This window comes from Meles meles, chromosome 20 (assembly GCF_922984935.1).
Source record: "Meles meles chromosome 20, mMelMel3.1 paternal haplotype, whole genome shotgun sequence".
Lineage (NCBI taxonomy): Eukaryota > Metazoa > Chordata > Mammalia > Carnivora > Mustelidae > Meles > Meles meles.
The window spans coordinates 6,122,575-6,142,784 of NC_060085.1; the positions used below are offsets into that span (position 1 = coordinate 6,122,575).

The 20,210-nt window shown below is 45.7% G+C and overlaps 1 protein-coding gene across 2 annotated transcripts; it reads right to left on the reverse strand.

Annotated features, from left to right (window-relative positions):
- Nucleotides 1-509: 509 nt before the first annotated feature.
- On the reverse strand, nt 510-19,998 carry LOC123932019 (zinc finger protein 558). Of its 2 annotated transcripts, XM_045989631.1 has the most exons (8): nt 19,725-19,998; nt 18,596-18,684; nt 12,338-12,434; nt 11,736-11,824; nt 10,991-11,117; nt 4,694-4,789; nt 3,949-4,031; nt 510-3,448 (listed from the first exon to the last, which is right to left on the reverse strand). In XM_045989631.1, exons 3-8 carry the CDS (start codon nt 12,366-12,368, stop codon nt 2,666-2,668), a joined length of 1,209 nt encoding a protein of 402 aa, XP_045845587.1. In that variant the 5' UTR covers nt 12,369-12,434; nt 18,596-18,684; nt 19,725-19,998; the 3' UTR covers nt 510-2,665. The 2 variants fall into 2 exon arrangements, with proteins under 2 accessions (XP_045845587.1, XP_045845588.1); XM_045989632.1 differs by lacking the exon at nt 18,596-18,684.
- Nucleotides 19,999-20,210: the final 212 nt, after the last annotated feature.

The window sequence follows — 20,210 nt, forward strand, 5'->3', positions numbered from 1 at the left end:
TTCCTTAAGCTTACATTGAGTACTCAGTAATGTCCATAAGGCATTCAGAAGAGTGCCTCATCTATAGGAAGGGCTATGTAAATGTTTAGTCATTTATTAATGTACTGAAATAATCCAGTATAAAAAAATGACCCCAACATAAGGAACAATTCACAAGGAAAAAAACCTAATCCTGAATGTACTTGTACATCAAAATACATTAAGAAAGATGACAGAAATGACAAAAAAGTGTTAATCCATACCCACAGCAGAAGGCTTTAATACATACCTATCACTAAATAAATTTGAGGACAGAAATCCCAAAGTACATACTATATCTGACAACACAATTAACTTGAGTTTATGGGTACATACTCTACATCTAAAACTGAGAGAATATACATTATTTTCAAAGAAACTTGAAACACATAAAATGTGACCAACTAATAGGCTTACCAGTTAGATATTGCATTTAGCTGGACGGGAACAGACCACCACCTCAAAAACAAACTAAAAAAAAGGACTTTGGCTTCAACCAGTTAGAGGTTACTTTTAATCATTTAAGGACGAGTCTGGGAACAAGCAGTCCAGAGCAGATACTGCCAACCTGAAGTTTTGGAGCTGCCCATATCACTGTGATTTTTTGCTGCACTGTAGTTTTTGTCATCGTGATCAAAGCATAGCTCTTCCAACTCTTGGCCTTGGGTCCATTTCCAAGAGAAAGAACGGGTAAGATGAATAGGATATAGGTGAGGCAAACAAGCCAAATGATGTTCTCCCCAGTGACTTCTACCTAATTCTCATGGTCAGGAGAGTAAGGCAATACCCCTCTGGGCTTCAAAGAAGCCTCACAGATTGAGAATTTTCAATCCTGCTCATTGACAACTTGAACAACAATAAAAACATTTTTTAAAGTAAATAAGCAGGGGACAATGGACATTGGGGAAGAAGCTAAACAAAATGCCATCCTAGGGTAGAAAGGTAAAGAAAGAATCAGCATCATCAACTCCACTCACCTGACAATAATGCCTTTAAACTACGAAAAGTACACAGTAAATATAGTTTAATTTCCACTACGATTAAAGAATTTACTCAGGAGATATTCAGAAATGCCTTTCTGGATATGCTATGTACTAATATTTTTAAAGAGTAAATTATAGCAAACATATTACATATAAAACTACAGGACATAACTTAAGGTTTATTTTAGGGTACAGCTATAGATATATGTTTATACTAAAACAAAAGACTCAAAACTAATGAATTAGTGGCCCAATCTTAGGATGAGACACTGATAAAGGCAATCCCACACTCACTATTCTTTCCATTCCCAGTTTATTTTGTGGCCACTCAATAAAGAGATGAGGCATCCTCATACTTATTACTTTTCTAGGGTTTGCCTCCAATGTAAGTTCTCACAAATCAACAAAGGATCATTAAAAGATTTTTTCAAAATTAATACACTCACAACTTTTGCATCCAGAGAAAACTTGGTATTTTTCCTAATGTAGGAGGTATTAGTCAAGGCATTCCCTTGGTCTTTATATTCATAAGTGTCTGCAGTGATTCTCAGCTTACTAAGGAATGTGGAAAAATGACTGCAGGACTGATGACATTCAACAGGACTCCCTCTCTGGGATACATCCTCATGCTTCTTAGAAACTGAGAGGACAGTCAAGGCTTTCCCACAGTAACTGTGTTCAGAATCTCTCCCCATCTTTTGCTCGGTAATGTAAACACTTGTGCTGAAGGGTTTTCCATATTCCTTCTACGAATATTCCTCGGTAGTGATTTCTCACATGTGCTCTCAGTGATGGGAGTCCCTGAAGGCTTCTGCATTCTGATGATATTCATAAGGTTTTCTCCTTAATCTGAGCTGTTGCACAACTCCCTAAAAATATCACGAAGGCTTTCCTACAGCTACTGTCTTCCTCAGGTTTCTCCCCATAAGTAATCTTTTGTGGACGTTGGGGTGAGTCTGAGTTGCAAGCTTACCACAAAGATTGTACGCATGACGTCTCTCCAGAGTGAGTTAACATGACTTATTGAAGGTTACTTCACATAGACTAGGTTGAAAGAACGAGAGTCCGCTAAAGGCTTTTCTTCACTGGTTTCATGGCAAGCTTCTTAGATGGTTCCTTATGATCTGTCTGCTACTATACATACCCTGTGTAGTTTCTTCCCACACTGTGTGAGCAATACAGTCTGGAAGAAGTGATAACAGGTTCTTCGGAGGCTAGGTCGAAAAAGACAATGTGGCTCCTACGTTAGCACTTCCATAGATCAAATGCTTTGGGAGGAACCTGCTGCTACATCATGAAGATACTTAGCCCTGTGGAGAGTGAGGCCATGAAGGTTCCCTGCCAACAACTGGCATTAACATGCCAGACATGTGAGCTAGCCATTTTGGAAGAAGATTCTTCAGCAGTAAAGACTCAGATGAGCGTTGCTCCAGCTCACATCTTGGCCTCACCTCATGACAGATCCTGAGCCAGAACCACACAGCTAAGCCATTTCCAAATTCCTGACCTACAGAAACTGTGAGATAATGAACGTATGTTGCCTGAAGCCACTGTGCTTTGGAGGGAAATTTGTTACGCAGCAACAGCTAACTCATACATCTAGTGAGTTCCCATCAGCTGTCTGAGAATTAAGAAATCAATGAATGCTTTCCTAGTTTTTGTATTCATATCCACCTATTATGTATTCTCTTGTGCACAGAAAGGTAAGAGTTAGTGGTGAAAGATTTTCCACAATGATTACATTCGTAGGGTTTTTCTCCAGTGTGAGTTCTCACGTGTTTCTTAACAGCTGAGAGATTATTAAACGCTTTCCCACAGTTACTGCATTCATAGGGTTTCTCCCCAGTATGGATTCTTTTGTGCACAGTAAGAGAAAAGCTACTGCTGAAGGATTTCCCACACTGATCACACTCATAGGGTTTTTCTCCAGTATGAGTTCTCATATGCTGCGTCAGATATGAGCTCTTCCTAAAGGTCTTCCCACAATCATGGCACTCATAAGGTTTCTCCCCTGTATGAATACTATTGTGCCCAGTAAGGGAGGACCTTGTGCTGAAGGCCTTGCCACATTGATTACATTCATGGTGATTCTCTCTCGTATGAATTCTCTTGTGGCTTTTGAGGTTGCAACTAGTGCGAAAAACATGAAAACACTGATTACATTCATAGGGTTTTTCTCCAGTGTGAATTCTCACGTGCAGTCTAAGGGAGGAGGGATCATTGAAGGCTTTCCCACAGTCATTGCATTCATAGGGTTTCTCCCCATTATGTATTCGCTTATGAATAGTAAGGTAGGATCTACTGCTGAAGGATTTGCCACACTGATTACAGTCATAGGGTTTTTCTCCAGTATGAATTCTCTTGTGCTGAGTGAGGTTAGATTTTGTGCTGAAGACTTTAAAGCACTGGTTACATTCGTTGAGTTTCACTCCAAGATGGTTTCTTTCCTGTTAATTGAGAGATGGATCATAACTGTAATTTATAGTATTTTTAATATTCAATGAATTTTTATGCATATGAACTCTCTTCCCCAGGAATTCTGTTATATTATTACAATTGATGTTCTGGCTATTTTCAGTGCTTATATATGGCTTCTGCCCGGTCTGAGCTCTTAGAAGTTATAAAAGATGGATGCTTTGCCACAGTTCCTTATCATTATTCACAGAGCATCTTCTGATAAACTCTGATAAACCACTTTGTATTTCAACAGCCAATATTCTGGTCACATTTAAGAAAATATTTACTTGTGGAAACTCCTAGTGAAGAAACAAGTTTGGGGCTAACTTAGAGTTTTCCCAAATTCACAGCTTGTCACAGTATCTCTCCAGAGACACAATTTCCCATGGTGTAAATGACTTTCCTTTAATGACTCTGTTTAATTTGCGACTTTTCTAATTTAGTCTCCTACTGTGGGAAAAACCCCAGAAATCAGCCATATCAGTCTTACCGCTTTTATACCACTAGAATGTTCTTTTCTAAAATCATGCTTCTTGGGAGTTAACCACTGGGCTTTAAGTACTGTCTCCAAATCTGGAAAAAAAAAAAATGAAAAGAAATTTAAGTTGATGGAGAAAAGAAAGAGTAAAGTGCACACACGAGTAAATGCAGACTCTGAGGGATCAGCATTTTGCCATGAAAGGGACAGGAGTATGAAAATTGTAGGTATTCAAAAAATGATTCTAGAAGGATTAAGACTGATCAGAGATTTAAGAAGAAGGGATTATCAGGAATGCAAAGTAGGAAGGAATTGAACAAAGTGCTCACATGAGATTTATTTAAAAAGGAAAAGGACTATTATAGCATTGTATGGTGACAGATGGAACTATACCTGTGGTAAGCATAGTATAACTTAAGAAACTTGTCAAATCATGACACTGTACACCTGAAATTAATGTAACATTGTATGTAATTACACTTTAATTAAAGGAAAAAAAAAGGAAAAGATTGTTTTTTTCCCCCTCCCTCTGACTCCAAGGTAATGTATGAGATACTGAACAAAAGGTAAAAAGGAAAGAAAGAATGTATACAAGGAAGCTCATACCAAACATTCTTGAGCATCTTTGTCAGAGAAAAAGACATTGTATAAACTTCCCTGTCTGACATTTCCTAAATGTAATACTCCCGTGCCCCAAATCACTGACCAGAGCTATTCCTCAAAAAGACTCATATCCACCTGTCCACCTGATGCTCACCTGGACAGGTGCCTGGGAGAATTCCCTGCTCCTCTGTCAGCACCTTGTCTTCTTGTTCCAACTGGGAGATCAGACTGGGTTTATCAACGTGATACCCTATTCACAGAGAAAAGACAGAAGATATTGGGTGACCGTACAGGTGACAAGCAACCCCATGAAACTGGAGCCAACAATTCTGAAGATGATCAAGTATGACTTTTGCAGCAGTGGAATAACTACACATAAATTGTAATGAATATAGTAACTCCCAAGAAACAAAAATTCGAGCACACCCAATACCCAAGTGACGGGACATAAACTGTCCTAAAGTCCATGTCCAAGTTTACACACATACTTTAGAAGCTCTAAAGCTTTTATCCATGGAGAATATAAAGTCAGGGCAAGGAACAGCTGTTTAGTTCACAGGGAAGGCACCGGACAGAAAGTTCCATGAGGGCGGGGACCACATCTGTCTCAGTCATCACTGTATTCCTAAACCCAGCATAGACCCAGGGACACAGAAGTGCTTCAGAAAGACTGGTGAGAAGAGACAATAGTGAAAACTGAGGGATACTGAACTGAAAGTCTGTAACTCAAACAGTGAATAGACTGGGGAAAACCATCAGAATCAAATTTATCAGAACTTTGGGAACTTATCAAAAGTTTATAGCAACTTGGAAAATTGTTTATTCCAGGACAACAACCAGCTGACATTTTCACTGACCCTCGTCTCATCCTCTATTCCCTGCTTTGGTTGTGACCTTGAAGATGAGAGCCCCCATTCCTAGTACCAGAGGGAGAAGGATGGGCCTTATTCTCAAAGTTCTGTGGTTGTTTTGATCTTTCTGATGGTCTGGCTCCAAGGGCTTGCCTTTATTTATCTAATCTCAAATTCTCCAAGGGCTGAGCTGGGAACTCAGTGGGGATATACTGAATACATTTCAAGGAAAATATATTAGCCACCATTGCCTGAGGCCCATGAAATATTACAGGAAAACAAAAGACCACCCAAGAAATTTGTGAGAAAAAGTGTGGAATAAGATGATTTTGGGGGGGGGGCACCTGGGTGGCTCAGTGGGTTAAAGCCTCTGCCTTCGGCTCAGGTCATGATCCCAGGGTCCTGGGATGGAGCCCCACATCGGGCTCTCTGCTCCACAGGGAGCCTGCTTCCCCCTCTCTCTCTTCCTGCCTCTCTGTCTAGTTGAGATTTCTCTCTGTCAAATAAATAAAATATTTTTTTTTTTAAAAAAAAGATGTTTTGGGGAATTTTTAAAAGTTGCCCTCCCCCCAAAAAAAGTTGCCCTCCCATTTCTTTGAATCTAGAAGGCTAGGATTGGGCACATGCCCAGAAAAGACCTGAAACAGCACAAAGTCCTCAGCTTTGGCTGACCTTTAAGTTCTGCACAAGCAGAAAGTGAAGATTAGGGCAGAGTTGTAAACTGCCTGCTGATTTGAAGGTATGTTCCTATACTCACACATGGAACACATCTGCAGAGACAACAGGTTTTTTACTTTTTGTTCCAAGCCTTTAAAAAAATCTCTAACCATGAAATTGACATAATAGTCTTCTGGGACCACACATGACAAGTGCAGACATTACAAAATTAGTTCAGGAGTATCATTAAACATACATATAACAAGCAACAACAACAAATTTTAGTGATGGGGAAAAATCTGATTCCAGAATTGCCACACAATAATGTTCCAAATGTCCCTTTTGCAACAACAATATTTTGAGGCAGGGAAAGAAATAAATGTGTGCCCATTACAGGAAAAAGAAAAAAAAAATTCCTCCCTGAGGAAGCCCAACCATTAGACTTACTAGTCAAGGAATTTAAATCAACTATTTTAAAGTATGCTCAAAGACGAAAAGAAAACTGTGTATAAAAAATAAAGGAAACCATAAGAATGAATTCTCATGAAATAGAACACATGTTAAAGAAACAAATTACAAAAAGAAACCACATAGAAATTTTGGAGTTGAAAAGTACAAAAACCGAAATGAAAAAGTCAGAAGAGCTGTCGAACGGCAGATGTTGGCAGGAAGAATCAATAAGCATGAAGATAGGACAATTTCCATTACCTCACTAGAAGAAGAGAAAGAAAAAAAAATGAAAACAAACAAACAAACAAACACGAACAGAGCCCTAAAGGCCTGTGGGATACCATAAAACATACCAACATGCACATCATGGGGGTTCCTTAAATGGAGAAGAGAATGAGGTAGAAAGAATATTTGAAGAAATAATGGCCAAAAACTTCAAAAAAAAACTGATGAAAAACACAAACGGACACAACCAAGAAGTTTAAGAACCCTCAAGTAAGCTAAACTGAGAGACACAGAGATCACTAACACATCTATCCTACAAAAAATGCTAATGGGAGGCTTTCAAGCTGAAATGAAAGGATAATGGATATTAACTCAAATCCACACAAAGAAACAGAGAATCAGATAAATGAAAATACATAGACCAAGCATAATTATAGTTTTGCTTTGAAATTCTCTTCTCACAACTATCATATGATCTCCCTGATATGAGGACATGGAGAAGCAACATGGGGGGTTAGGGGGATAGGAGAAGAATAAATGAAACAAGATGGGATTGGGAGGGAATTAACCATAAATGACTCTTAATCTCACAAAACAAACTGGGGGTTGCTGGGGGGAGGTGGGGTTGGGAGAGGGGGAGGGGGTTATGGACATTGGGGAGGGTATGTGCTATCGTGAGTGCTGTGAAATGTGTAAACCTGGCGATTCACAGACCTGTACCCCTGGGGATAAAAATACATTATATGTTTATAAAAAAAAAAAAATTGGAGGGGGAGGCGAACCATGGGAGACTGTGGACTCTGAAAAACAACCTGAGGGTTTTGAAGGGTCAGGGGTGGGAGGTTGGGGGAACAGGTGGTGGGTAATAGGGAGGGCACGTTTTGCATGGAGCACTGGGTGTTGTGCAAAAACAATGAATACTGTTACGCTGAAAAAATAAATAAATTGAATTAAAAAAAAAAAAAGAAATTCTCTTCTCTTTCTTACATGACTTATAAGAGAAATGCCTAAACTCATAATTATGAATCTGTGTTAATGGGCACAGAAGGCAGAAACATGTAATTTGTGACAAAGCAATATAAAGCGAGTGTGTGTGCGCACAACTACATAAGAGCAAAAATTTTGTATGCTGTTGACACAAAGTTGGTACCAAACCAAAACAGACTGCTGTAAGTTAAAATGTTAATTGTAGTTCCCCAGGACAACCATGAAAAAAAATAACTAAAACACAAAAAGAAATGACAGGGAATCCAAATGGTCCCCTAGAAAACTTCTGCTACAAAAATAACAATGAAAGAACTAAGGAACAAAAATGGAATGAGACATGTAGAAAGTAACAAAATGGCATAGTGGGTCTTTATCAGTAATTACCTTATACGTAAATGGATTAACCTGTCCAAATAAAAGGCAGATTTTGGCAGAATAGATAAGAAATATCCAATTATATGCTATCCATAAGAGACTCAATTTACATCCAAACACACTAAGGGGTTGAAAGTCAACAGATGGAAAGATATATTCCATGCAGAGAGCAACCAAAAGATAATGTAGCTACATTAATTTCAGGCAAAACAGACTTTAAGATAAAAACTGTTACGAGACACAAAGACATTCTTTAATGATAAAAAGGTAATTCACCTAAAGAATGAATGCTGTTACGCTGAAAAAATTAATAAAAAGGGAAAAAAAAAGGTAATTCATCCAGAAGATGTAACAATTACAGACCAATAAAAACAGAATTCTACAATATTACATTTCAAACTGACAGAATTGAAGGGAGAAAGAAATGGAGAGTTCTGTAATAGTTGCAGACTTGAACATCCCACTTCGAACAATGGGTAGAACAACTAGTTAGAAGGTTAACAAGAAAAAGGAGGACTTAAACAATCCTACAAACTAATGAGACCTAACAGACACATAAAATACTCTGCTCCACAACAGAACGCACATTCGTCCATACACATATGGAACGTTCTCCGGATCAGACAGACCATATGTTGGGCCGTAAAATGAGTCTGAATAAATTTAAAAGCAGTGAAATCATAGAAAGTATTTTCTCTGAATATAACAGAATAAAAAAAAAACAGTGACAGAAAGATGTGTCTTGGAAAACTTCATATTGTTAAGGTGACGATACTAACCAAAGCAATCTACCGATTCAGCGCAATCAGCACCGAAATTCCAATAGCTGTCTCTTGCAGAAATGGACAAACCTGACCCTAAAATTCATATGGATTTGCCAAGGATCCCAATAGACAGAGGAGTCTTGAAAAGAACAAAATAGGAATTCTCACAATTCCTGACATCAAAACTTAGGTCAAAGCCGGAGTACTGGATACACCGCAGCACCAGTACAAGGAGAGACACAGTGATCAATGGAACAGGACCGAGTGTGCGTAAACCCATACGTCTATGGTCAATTTCTGACAATGGAGTAAAAAACAATTCAATGGGGAAAGAACAGTCTCCTACAGAAGTGGACACTGCTGCTCTCAGCATCTGGGTGCAGGTGTCCCTTTGAAGCAGAAATTTTGTATCCTCTGGGTAACTGCTGAGTCGTAGGGGAGCTCTGTTTTTAATTTTTTGAGGAATCTCCATCCTGTTTTCCAGAGTGGGTATACCAGTTTGCCTTTCCACCAAAAGAGCAAGACGGTTCCCCTTTCTCCACATCCTCACAAACACCTGTTTCTTGTGTTGTTGATTTTCGCCATTCTGACAGGTATGCGGTGGTACCTCATTGTGGTTTTGATGTATGTTTCCCTGATGATGAGTGATGCTGAGCACTTTTTCATGTGTCTGTTGGCCATTTGGATGTCTTCTTTGGAAAAATATGATTTCACTCACGTGGAATTTTTTTTTTTTTTTTTTTTTTTTTTTAAAGATTTTATTTATTTATTTGACAGAGAGAGATCACAAGTAGGCAGAGAGGCAGGCAGAGAGAGTGAGAGGGAAGCAGGCTCCCTGCCGAGCAGAGAGCCCGATGTGGGACTCGATCCCAGGACCCTGAGATCATGACCTGAGCCGAAGGCAGCGGCTTAAACCACTGAGCCACCCAGGCGCCCCTTTTTTTTTTTTTTTTTAAAGATTTTATTATTCACGTGGAATTTAAGAAACAAAACAAACAAGCAAAGGCAGGGGGGAAGAGACACATAAACCCAGAAACAGACTTTTAACTATAAAGAACTCTTGTGTGTCAAAGAACACTATCAAGAAAATCAAAATATACCACCACATGGGAGAAATCATTTCCAAGTCATATTTTGGATAAGGAATCAGTGTTCACGACATATGACCAATATTTATAATCCAAGAACAAAAGACAAACAACCGAATTTCAAACTGGGCTTGGACAGACGCTTCTCCACAGAAGACCTACAAACCGCCGACTACTACGTAAAAAAGTGCTCAACGTCACTAGTCATGAGGGAAAGGCAAATCAACACAACCACAAAATCCCCCTTCACAACCATGAGGTTGGCTACACCCGGAAAAACAAATGCTGGGGGAGATGCAGAGAAACGAGAGCCCTCGCAGCTCCGCGCAGCTGCCGTGGAAAACAGTGTTTAGCTCCCCAAAAGGCTAAACGTGGTAACACGTGACTCAGTCTCCCACTCCCAGACCCGTACTCGGCGAAAGCAGAAACACGTGGAAAGGACAGCCTGACACAAATATCCACAGACCCGTACCCGGCGAAAGCAGAAACACGTGGAAAGGACAGCCTGACACAAATACCCACAGCAGCACTGTCTGCGACAGCTGGTCAGTGCGAAACCGCCAAGTGTTTATCAACCAGTGAATGAATTTTAAAAATGTGCATGTGACTCAGCTGCGACGAGGAATAACCAGCTGGTACAGGCCATGCCATAGCTGGACCTTTAACCACTATGCGGCCCGAAAGCAAGAAGCCAGGCTAAAGAGATCAGATCTTCTGGAACGCCGATGATATGACTTGTTCTCAACAGGCTCGGCCACAGAAACAGGAGGCAAACTAGTGGCTGCCGGCGGGGGGGGGTGGTGCAGGGGGAAGGTACCGGGAACTGAGCACTTCCGGGGGCGGGGCTGAGGGGATGACACTGTCCCCCACTGGGACAGTGTTCCCGCTGCAGGGCAACGCCAGTGTAGCAAAAGCTGCTGCGCTGTACGCTTTAGAATAGTTACGACGGTGAATTTTATGGTATGGGAATGCTCTGTCAATTAAAAAAAAAAAAGGACAAAGAAGTCTTGTCACCTGAGTCACTCAACAGACGCAGGGCTGAGGCGCGGCTTACCCAGGGAGGCCAGGTTCCTGCAGTTCTCCCGCATCACGTCTCTGTACAGGGTTCTCTGAGCGGGGTCCAGCAGCGCCCACTCCTCCTGCGTGAACTCCACGGCCACATCCTCGAAGGTCACCAAGTCCTGAGCCGTCACAAGCATTGAGGCTTAGCCAAGGACCACCCCCACCAAGTTGATAAGGGGACAGGAACAGAAACAGGGAACCCCAAGCATAAGATGTATGGGCAGGGTTCTGAGCTGTGCTCTCCACTGGTTCTGGGCTCAGCCTGCAGTGCTCCTCTCCTGTCTCCTTGACGCCCACTGCCAAGGTGAAATGTACCTCTAACACAGAGGTGAGTCCCTTATTCCAGGGAGACTGTGAAATTCCTCAGTCTTATCTCCCTCAGTCTCGGGGTGGAGCATAGGCCCGGGACATGGCAGATGTCAGAGAAATACTTGGTAAATGAATGAGTGATTTCCTCACAGTCACCATCAATCACTTGAGTCTAGGACACTTGAGTTCACCTTCCCCTTAAAATTCTCAGTGGAACATGATGTAGCCAGTGACCCTGGAGGAAGCTTTGCTGCGTAGAAAATGTTGACAAACACGGCCGCTGGCTGGGCAGGCCCTCACCCCCATCAGATGCCCGGAGACCCTGCGCTGTCCGAGGCCTGGTTTGGTGTGGGGCTCTAGGTCACTGAGAGATAATCTGACTGCTTGTCAAGGGAATAAGGATTTGGAAAAAGGAGTATCTGACTCACCGGTAACCAGCTTGTCAGGAAGCCACACACCGACCCTTCCTCCTCGGTGCATCCTTTTTGAGGAGAGGCTGAGAACAGGGAAGGCTGAGCTGGAGAAGAAGAAATGAGTCCGAGGAGGTCGGGATGGCTCTGTATTCTAGCACTCAGCAGGGTGGGGGCCTCCCCACCTATTGTAACTGACCATACCCCAACACACACACACACACACACACACACACACGCACATGCACACGCATGCACACACAGTTTTCACAGGACGCCAGAGCAGAGCCCTGTCTCACCAAGGCCAAGACTCTTACTGTACTGGAGGAAAAGGCGATAGTTCCCATTTCACAGTGGAGGACACTGAAGTTCAAGGGCCAGCACTGTTATTTTATCAAATTTACAGAAAGAGTTTGAGGCGTAATTCAAAAACTCTCCCATATTCACCACACAGGTGACACCCCCACAGTCGCCCAAACCAACAACACCCCAAATCCCAAGAACCACATGGGGTCCCTGTGCCCCCGGGGCTCACTCCTGCCTCACTGCTCAGCCCCTCCTCTCCCGCTCTGTAGTGCAGGGGCCTTTAATGCTTGGACTCTGGGGACCCCCCAACTTACCACAAGTGGGGGACAGAACCACGGCCGCCATCCTGTGACTCAGACAGAGAACCCAGACGCTCCTCCTCTCGTCCCCACTGTGCACGCAGGCCAGGCTCTGGAAGAAACGGGCAAACAGGAGGCCTTCACAGCCTCTCCCCTTCCCCAGGCTACTGAGGACAGACCTGTCGCAACCTGCCCACCATGTCCTCCTTCGAAGCGCACGTGGGGTCTCCGGTCCCGGGTCTTTACTTTGCTTAGAAGGCGATGAACGCAGGGCATGTGAAGGCAGAACTTGTCCTCTTCTGTCCTAACCGGTACGACCAGCACGGGCCTGCGCCGCCCTCACGGAATCCTCAGGCTCACCGAGTCTCAGGGCACGTTCTTCCCATCCACGTGCTTGTCACACACACAGTCCCAGCTACGACCCTTTCCTGGACACGCTAGCACCTGCCTCCCATCAGTCCTTCCCCCAGCAGTCCCACTGCCGTCGATGACGTCAGAGGGCGTGCGGGTGACCCTCACTGTGTTGTGAATTTGTCCCCATCCACGCTGGCCGCACCTTCCGTCGGCACCACCTCAGACCCTGTCTTCACCGACCCCGTTCTACCATCTAGAACAGCAGCTCAGAAATGTCTCTCTGAACCCAGCCTCCCAGACCTCGTCCTTGTTCACTGTGTCTCTATGTCACACAAAGGACTCAGTCCAGCCACTCTCCTGCTTCCTCAGGCAAGCCCTGTCCTCACTTCCCGCTTCCCCAGCTTGGATTTCACGAGCCCTTGCTTACACACGTCCTCATCTCTCCACCCACCCTCATGCCTGGCCAGCAGCGCTCCCACCAGGCGTGGTTCCAACCCTCTGCCTGCTCTGTGATGCTGCCAGCTCTAGGGAAACAGGGTCACGAACACGCAGAGCCCTTGACCCTGTGCGGCGCCCTGTAAATCAGTGCAGCTCCCCACCCATCCACCTGCTCCCATCTCTGTACACCCCACACGCCCTCCCCTCTTCCCTCCAGGGGAACCAGCTTCCTAGATGCTCCTGGGTGACCCAAGCCTCCTGGTGTCCACACCCACCTGCGTGAGAGTACCTTGGAGGTGACTTGGAGAGGAACTGAGGCCTCCTTCCCACAGCAGCACTGGCGTGCTGGCCCGGAAACCAATGGCCTTGGCAGTGAACCCTCAGCGCCCGGCAAGACTTTGGATCTCTGCAGCCCCAGCGGACATCCCGCCGGGAACTCGTCAAAGTCCCTGAGCTAGAACCTTCTAGCTAAGCTGCTCTGAGTTCCTGAACCACAAAAACCATGAGAGATGACACATGATCATTATTGCTTCAGTCACTGCGGTTTGGGACAATCTGTCGGGGACAACAGGTAACAAACACACCTTCGCTTGCAGCAGCTGGTCCTGCCTCCTACTTCTCAGAGTAACCTTCACGGGAGGAACTCTACCTGCCCGCCTAGCGCAACCCCCGCCCCCGGCGGCTGCATGCACCACGGTTCCTGCCCCCCCCCTTCTGTTAGAGACCTGGAGCTGCCCCCGTTCTGTATCAGGCCAGGGTCTGTGGCTCTGTTCTGGGCTCTGTCCCGCCTGCTGTCTGAGGAGCTGTGCACAATGGACTGTCTCATGCCTGCCCTTCCCTTCCAGCTTGGCCACTCTATGGATCCTTTCTTACACCATGGAAACCCGATGCAGTGTTTTTCAGTAGTGAAATAAATCTATCTTCCATTTTCTCTCTTTCACTACCCAGCCCCTCGCTCTCTGATCACGGGCACAGGGTCTCGCTCTGACTCATTTCCTTGTGTCCCACCTCCTCCTCAGCCCAGGACACTCTGGTTTTCACCACTACCATTTCAAGGACACGACGCTTGGTGGAACCACCCGTGATCTTATTCATAATAACAGAGATGCACACAGCAACTACACAGATAACCTTTTTTTAAAAAAACTGTCAGATCAACAAAGGCCTAGTGGACCACATCTCCTCTTGACAAGCCTGTCTGGAAAGGCATGCTCGTACGCTGCTGGGACGTAATTCCTAAGGAAGGAAAACTGCCAGCTGCAGGCAAAATGCAGCAACATTTACGCCTTCCCTGCCAACCACAATCTAGGAACCTATCTCGAGGATACACAAATACCAAAGGACAAGGGTGTGATGATTCACCCGGCCTTATTTAGAGTATCAAAGGACTGGAAACAAAACGATGGATCATCAATAGGGAATTAGCTCTATGAAATAGGGACTACCCACAGAATGAAGAAACTAGCAGCCAAAAAAGAAAGAGATGATCTCTAGGTATTGATAGACATTCTTATCTCCAATAAATTTAAGTGAAAAAAATTAATTTAAAATTAAGTGAATTTAAAAATTTTAAACTAAATTAAAATTAAATTAAAATTAAGTGGAAAAAAAGCTTCAAAGCAGTGTCATCCCTATAAAAAGGGATGTTTCCTTTTTATAAAAAGGGAACGGGGCGCCTGGGTGGCTCAGTGGGTTAAGCCGCTGCCTTCGGCTCAGGTCATGATCTCGGGGTCCTGGGATCGAGTCCCGCATCGGGCTCTCTGCTCAGCAGGGGCCTGCTTCCCTCTCTCTCTCTCTGCCTGCCTCTCTACTTGTGATCTCTCTCTGTCAAATAAATAAAATCTTTAAAAAAAAAAAAAAAAAGGGAACGAACGCCTCATTTCCCTGGAGTTCGGGAATCAAATGCAACTCCATAGAACCAGCTTCTTGAGGTCTCTCTGTGTGCCCTCCCTGCACCCAACAGATCAATGCAGTAAGGGCTGTTGAGTATGAGCAAGGAGGGGAACCTGGGACACTAAGAGTTTAGGCCAGGTAGAGAGAGAGTTCAGGGCATCTTTGCCTCCTGGGCCTGTGCGGACAGATTAACGCCCCTGCCCCAAAAGTGTCCAGACTCCACTCCTCAGAATCTGTGAATGTGTGAGCTTCCATACACAAGGGATTGTGGAGCTGTGATTAAGGTCAGGCTCCCGAGATGCGGACAGTATCTAGGATTATCGGGGTGAGCCCAAGGTCATCACAAGAGGCCTTACAAGAGGGAGGTAAGATGGTCAGGTCAGAGAAGGAGGTGGGGAAGCAGGAGTCAGAGAAAGAGATTGGAAGCTGCTCTCCCCCCACCCCCCAGCTCTGAAGACAGAGGCAGCAGCCACAAGCCAAGGAAGGCAGGGGGCCTCTAGGAGATTGTAAGGGTCTACTTAGCCAGAGCGATTCCATCGCTTAAACAGCGATTTTGTTGTTCCTACAGTAAAACTTAAACTGACCCTGTCCCCCAGCCCCCAGGGAACTTACTTAAAAGCAAGCCGGGGAAACCAGTCCCAGGTAACAAAGCCCAAATACAAGGGCGGGTCAGGCCAGGTGGAGACATCCAATCAGTGGGGCGCACATACTGTCTCCCTAGTTGCCAAGGAGTGTGGGCCCCGGCCTTTTGGGCTCCAATTCTGACCAAGGTGATTGGCTAGTTCAAATATCTACTATAGGATAAATTGTTCAATTGGTCACTTGTGTGTGACCTAGACTGTGCAGCTGTCTCTGTGTGTTGCAATCTCAATGGCCACCTGTGTGTGGCCAGGCTCAACCACATGGCCCTTGCCCTTTAAAAGTTGGTCGGTAAGGCTGGGAGGGGTCGCCCTCTCTTTAAGAGGCGGCTCTGACCAGTGGGTTTGATTCTCCATGCTTGGCGTGATATAAAGCTTTGCTTGACTTTTGCTTTGTATCAGTCTCGTTCCTTTGATTAGGGACCCATCAAGATGGAAAAGACACAGAAAAGGAGTCTCCCCTAGAGCCTCTGGAAGGAATGCAGCCCTGCTGACCACTGAGGATCTCTGCCGTTCTGGGAGGAGAAGAAATCTGTGTTGCTGTCCAAGTCTCCGGTCATTTGTTACAGCAGCCACAGACAATTGCTGTGGAGCCTCCTTCCCTTCTGCAGGGGGAGGATGTCTCCTTTCTCCCCACCAGGGACCCGATCTGCACTTTGGGAGAGCCCAGTCACTGAGCTGAGCCATGAGAGGGCCGGGATCCAGCCGCTCCCGGAGCCCCGGAGGAAAGGCAGGCTAAGCAGGTACCTGGGGCACTTTCAGGCTCCGAGGACCCCATCAGGGTCTTCTGGCAGGTGACATGTCATAGGAGGGCAGAGGGGTCTGTGCTTAGTTTAGCGATTCAGTGACACCTGCAGCTGGATGCATGTCTGTGCTGGAAGAAGGCCGGCGAGGATGGGCCACCCGGAGCCAGTGCTGCCCAGCGGAACTTTCTGGGATGCCAGAGATGTCCTCTAACTCTGCTCTGTCCAGCTGGTAGCCACAGCCACATGTGGATACTGAGCCCCTGAAATGTGGCCAGGATGAATGAAAAAAAAAAAAAAAGAAATTTTGATCGTGTTTCTCATTGGTTTCACTGAAACAGCTACAGGTGACTCGTGGTTCCCGCAGTAGACAGGGCAGCTGTGGACTAATCAGGCCTGACTTCTTCCAGGATGCGGAGGAGGGGGCCTATGAGTGGCAAAGCAGGATGAAAGCATGGGTCTGGGTGAGGGAGGAGGCTTGCAGGTTCGCATGGACAGGAGCTGGGGGCAGAGGGAGGGCCTGGTACCATCTGACAAACACAATCACGAGTGAAAGCATCGTTGCATTTTCTCAGTTCTGAACTCCCGGGTCTCCTCTTCCCGCTTCTTTCCTACTCCACAACCACCATCTGGGCTTAGGGAACCATCACCTTATCCTTTAACTTCCTCTTACCATGCCCGGTCTTGCCTCTGAAGTCTTCCTTCTGAATCCTGAAGTCCATTTCAACCCACATGCACAGACCAAAGGTGAATCACATCCTCCCAGTGCTCACATCGCTACCATGTCTCTCTACTGGTCCCAGAACAGAGTCCAATCTAAGACCCGACCTAGTCCAGCCTGCCCTGCTCTGCGCTCCCCACTTTGCTGTCTCAGCTCAGCCATTCTGGTCTCCCCACCTCATGGAGGACACAAGGTTCTCTCCTGCTTCAAGGGTTGTCTTTATGCCACTCCCTTTTCCAAGGTCTCTGTCATCTGGCCCAGGGCCTGGCTCATGGAGACGATGAGCCATGCTGGTTTGTCTCGAACTGTCCTGGTTGAACACTAAATGTCCCATGTCCTGGTAACATGAATCACCAGACTGTTATTTCAGAAAAGTTTTTTTTTTCTTTTAAAGATTTCATTTATTTATTTGAGAGAGAGCTCAAGTGAGAGAGATCACAGAGGGAAAGGGAGAAACAGACTCCTGCCTGAGTGGAAAGCCGATGTGGGGCTCAATCCCAGGGCCCTGTGATCATGACCCGAGCTGAAGGCAGATGCTTAACCCACTGAGCCAACCAGGCGCCCCTATTTCAGAAAAGTTTTAAGAAATAAAGTTAATTCCTGCCAGAAGACAAGGTAGAGAGGACAGTCTCTGTGGAAACAAGTGCCCTACCTTCAACACACAAGTTGTTGGGTATTCCTCTAAATAATGTTAAATCTCATTATGAAAAAAAAAAATCTACTGCTGGCCAATTCAATTTTAAATTTCTGTTACTAACGAAAGAAGTTCAAAGAATTTTCCCCCCAGATGTCCCAATATTTTTAATCCTTGTGGAGCATTTATAGGGCTTAAGATTTCAAACTGAATGGGTCTGGGGGACGCTGCTGAAAAGTCCTGCTTATCTTCAGTGGGATGACGTGCAATATTACATATTCACGTAAAAGTTTTATGTATTTATCCTTACATATAAAATCCTGAAAGTTTTAGTAGGACAGAATACAAGAAAACCTGTATTTCTCTACCATCACACACATTTAGTGATTTACATATTTGTTTTCAGTGTCCATGTTTGCATATAAATGTATTTAGTGCCTTATTTCCACACACATAACCACACTCACCTTAGTATCTTTCCTTTGAACATAATACATCAAACATACAAATAATTTTTCTTAAGATACCCTCACTCTGGCACCTGGGTGGCTCAGTGGGTTAAAGCCTCTGCCTTCAGCTCAGGTCGTGATGACAGGGTCCTGGAATCGAGCCCCCCCAATCCAGCTCTCTGCTCAGCAGGGAGCCTGCTTCCTCCTCTCTCTCTGCCTGCCTCTTTGCCTATTTGTGATCTGTCTGTCAAATAAATAAATAAATAAAATCTTTAAAAAAAAAAGATATCCTCACTCTTAGTGGCTCTTTGTGTTTACAGCCTGTGCACAGGGAAGCCCATTGACGGCCGATCTGCACAGTGGAGGCTTCTGGAACCTGTTACAAGTTCCTCATGGTCCTCACCTGGTCACAGAAATCCACAGATCAGTGAGGCTGGTGAACCCTGAAGCTGGTTTTAACACAAACTTGAGTTCAAGAGATGCTTTTCTTGTCTGGGAAAAAAAAAAAGACACAAAGATCATTATTGAGGCCTTTTTATAGGGAGTAATTGTTCATGGATAAATAGACCACCCATCTGTCTTTTTTTTTTTTTTTCATTTATTTAAGGTGTAAAATTTTGGCAGTGACTGGATTTACCAGATTCCCGACCAGCCTTCTGCACCCAAGTGGAAGAAAGCAGCATCATGCTGTGTGTGCATTTGACTTGCTCAATTCATCTGGCTGGATAAAGATTTTATGGTGACTATATATACTCTATGTTTTTTTAAAATTTTTTAAAAAATATTTTGTTTATTTATTTGAGAGAGAGTGGAGGGGAGGAGGAGCAGAAGGGGAGGGTGAGGGAGGGAAAGAATCTCAGGCAGATTCCATGCTGAGCAAGGAGCCCGGGGGGGTTGCTGGATCCCAGGACCCTGAGATCCCGTGACCGGAGTGAAAACCTGGTGTCTGATGCTTAATCGACTGAGCCACCCAGGCGCTCAATGATTCCGGACACTTTAAACAGGGCTTGTCACTTAGGGGGCGGTAAGTGACTCAGCTGACTTTGAAACAATTTCCACGGTTGACTCAGGGCTTCAGAGATTTTGGGGCCCTACAGCAGGATGTCCCGAGCCCGGCCCTACAGATTATGCATCGTTTTTTGGGGGAGGGGTGCTGTTCCGTGCACTGTAAGATGCTGAGCTGCATCCCCGGCCTCCACCCGCTAGAAGCTAGTTGCGCTCTCCACATCCCCATTAGTACAACCAAAACAATGCCTCCAGACATTGCTCAAAGTCCCCTGCGGGAGCAAAACCACCCCTCGGGGGGGGGGGGGGCGGTGCCCGTTGTTGGGAGAAACACCAGCTTGGGACCGACCTGAGGAAACAGCCCAGGGGAGGAAACGGGACTCCGGCTGGGGACAGAGGGACGCGGGGACGCCAGAGTCCGTGCCTAGGAATGCTCGTGGCCCGTCCCCGTCCCTGGGCGCCTACGGGAAGCCCCGGACTGCCCGCCGCGCTCCGAGTCCGGCCCCTCGCCCCGAGGCCAAACATACCACATGAAGCCGGTCCCGCGGAGAAGAGCGCACACCCCACGCAGCAACCACCCGAGACTCCTTCCACGGCGCCGCCCCACGCTTCCGCTTCCGGTCTCGGGCGGGCCGCCTCGCGCCCCAGTTCCGGTCTCCGTCGAGACGCCGCGGAGAGGGACGTTTAAGGGACTTTGAGTTGGGTCGGGCGGGGTCGACCGCCGCGTATCGCAGCCTCGGGCCAGGATTTCTGGCTCAATGAGGGAGCGACCCACCGCCTCTCGCAGGGTCACCGCCAGGGACCGAGACCAGCCCTAGGGGCAGGGATGTAGGCGGTGCCAGGCATCGGGGCGGAGACCAAGTCTGTGGGTGGGTATGTGGGCGGGAACAACGGGACGGCGGGCGGGCAGGTGGGCGGAGACAAGCTCTGGGGCGTGGCAGTGGGCGGGGTCATTGTCATGGGGCGGTGTGGTGGGCGGAGACCAATTCAGGGGCAAGAATGTGGCTCGAATA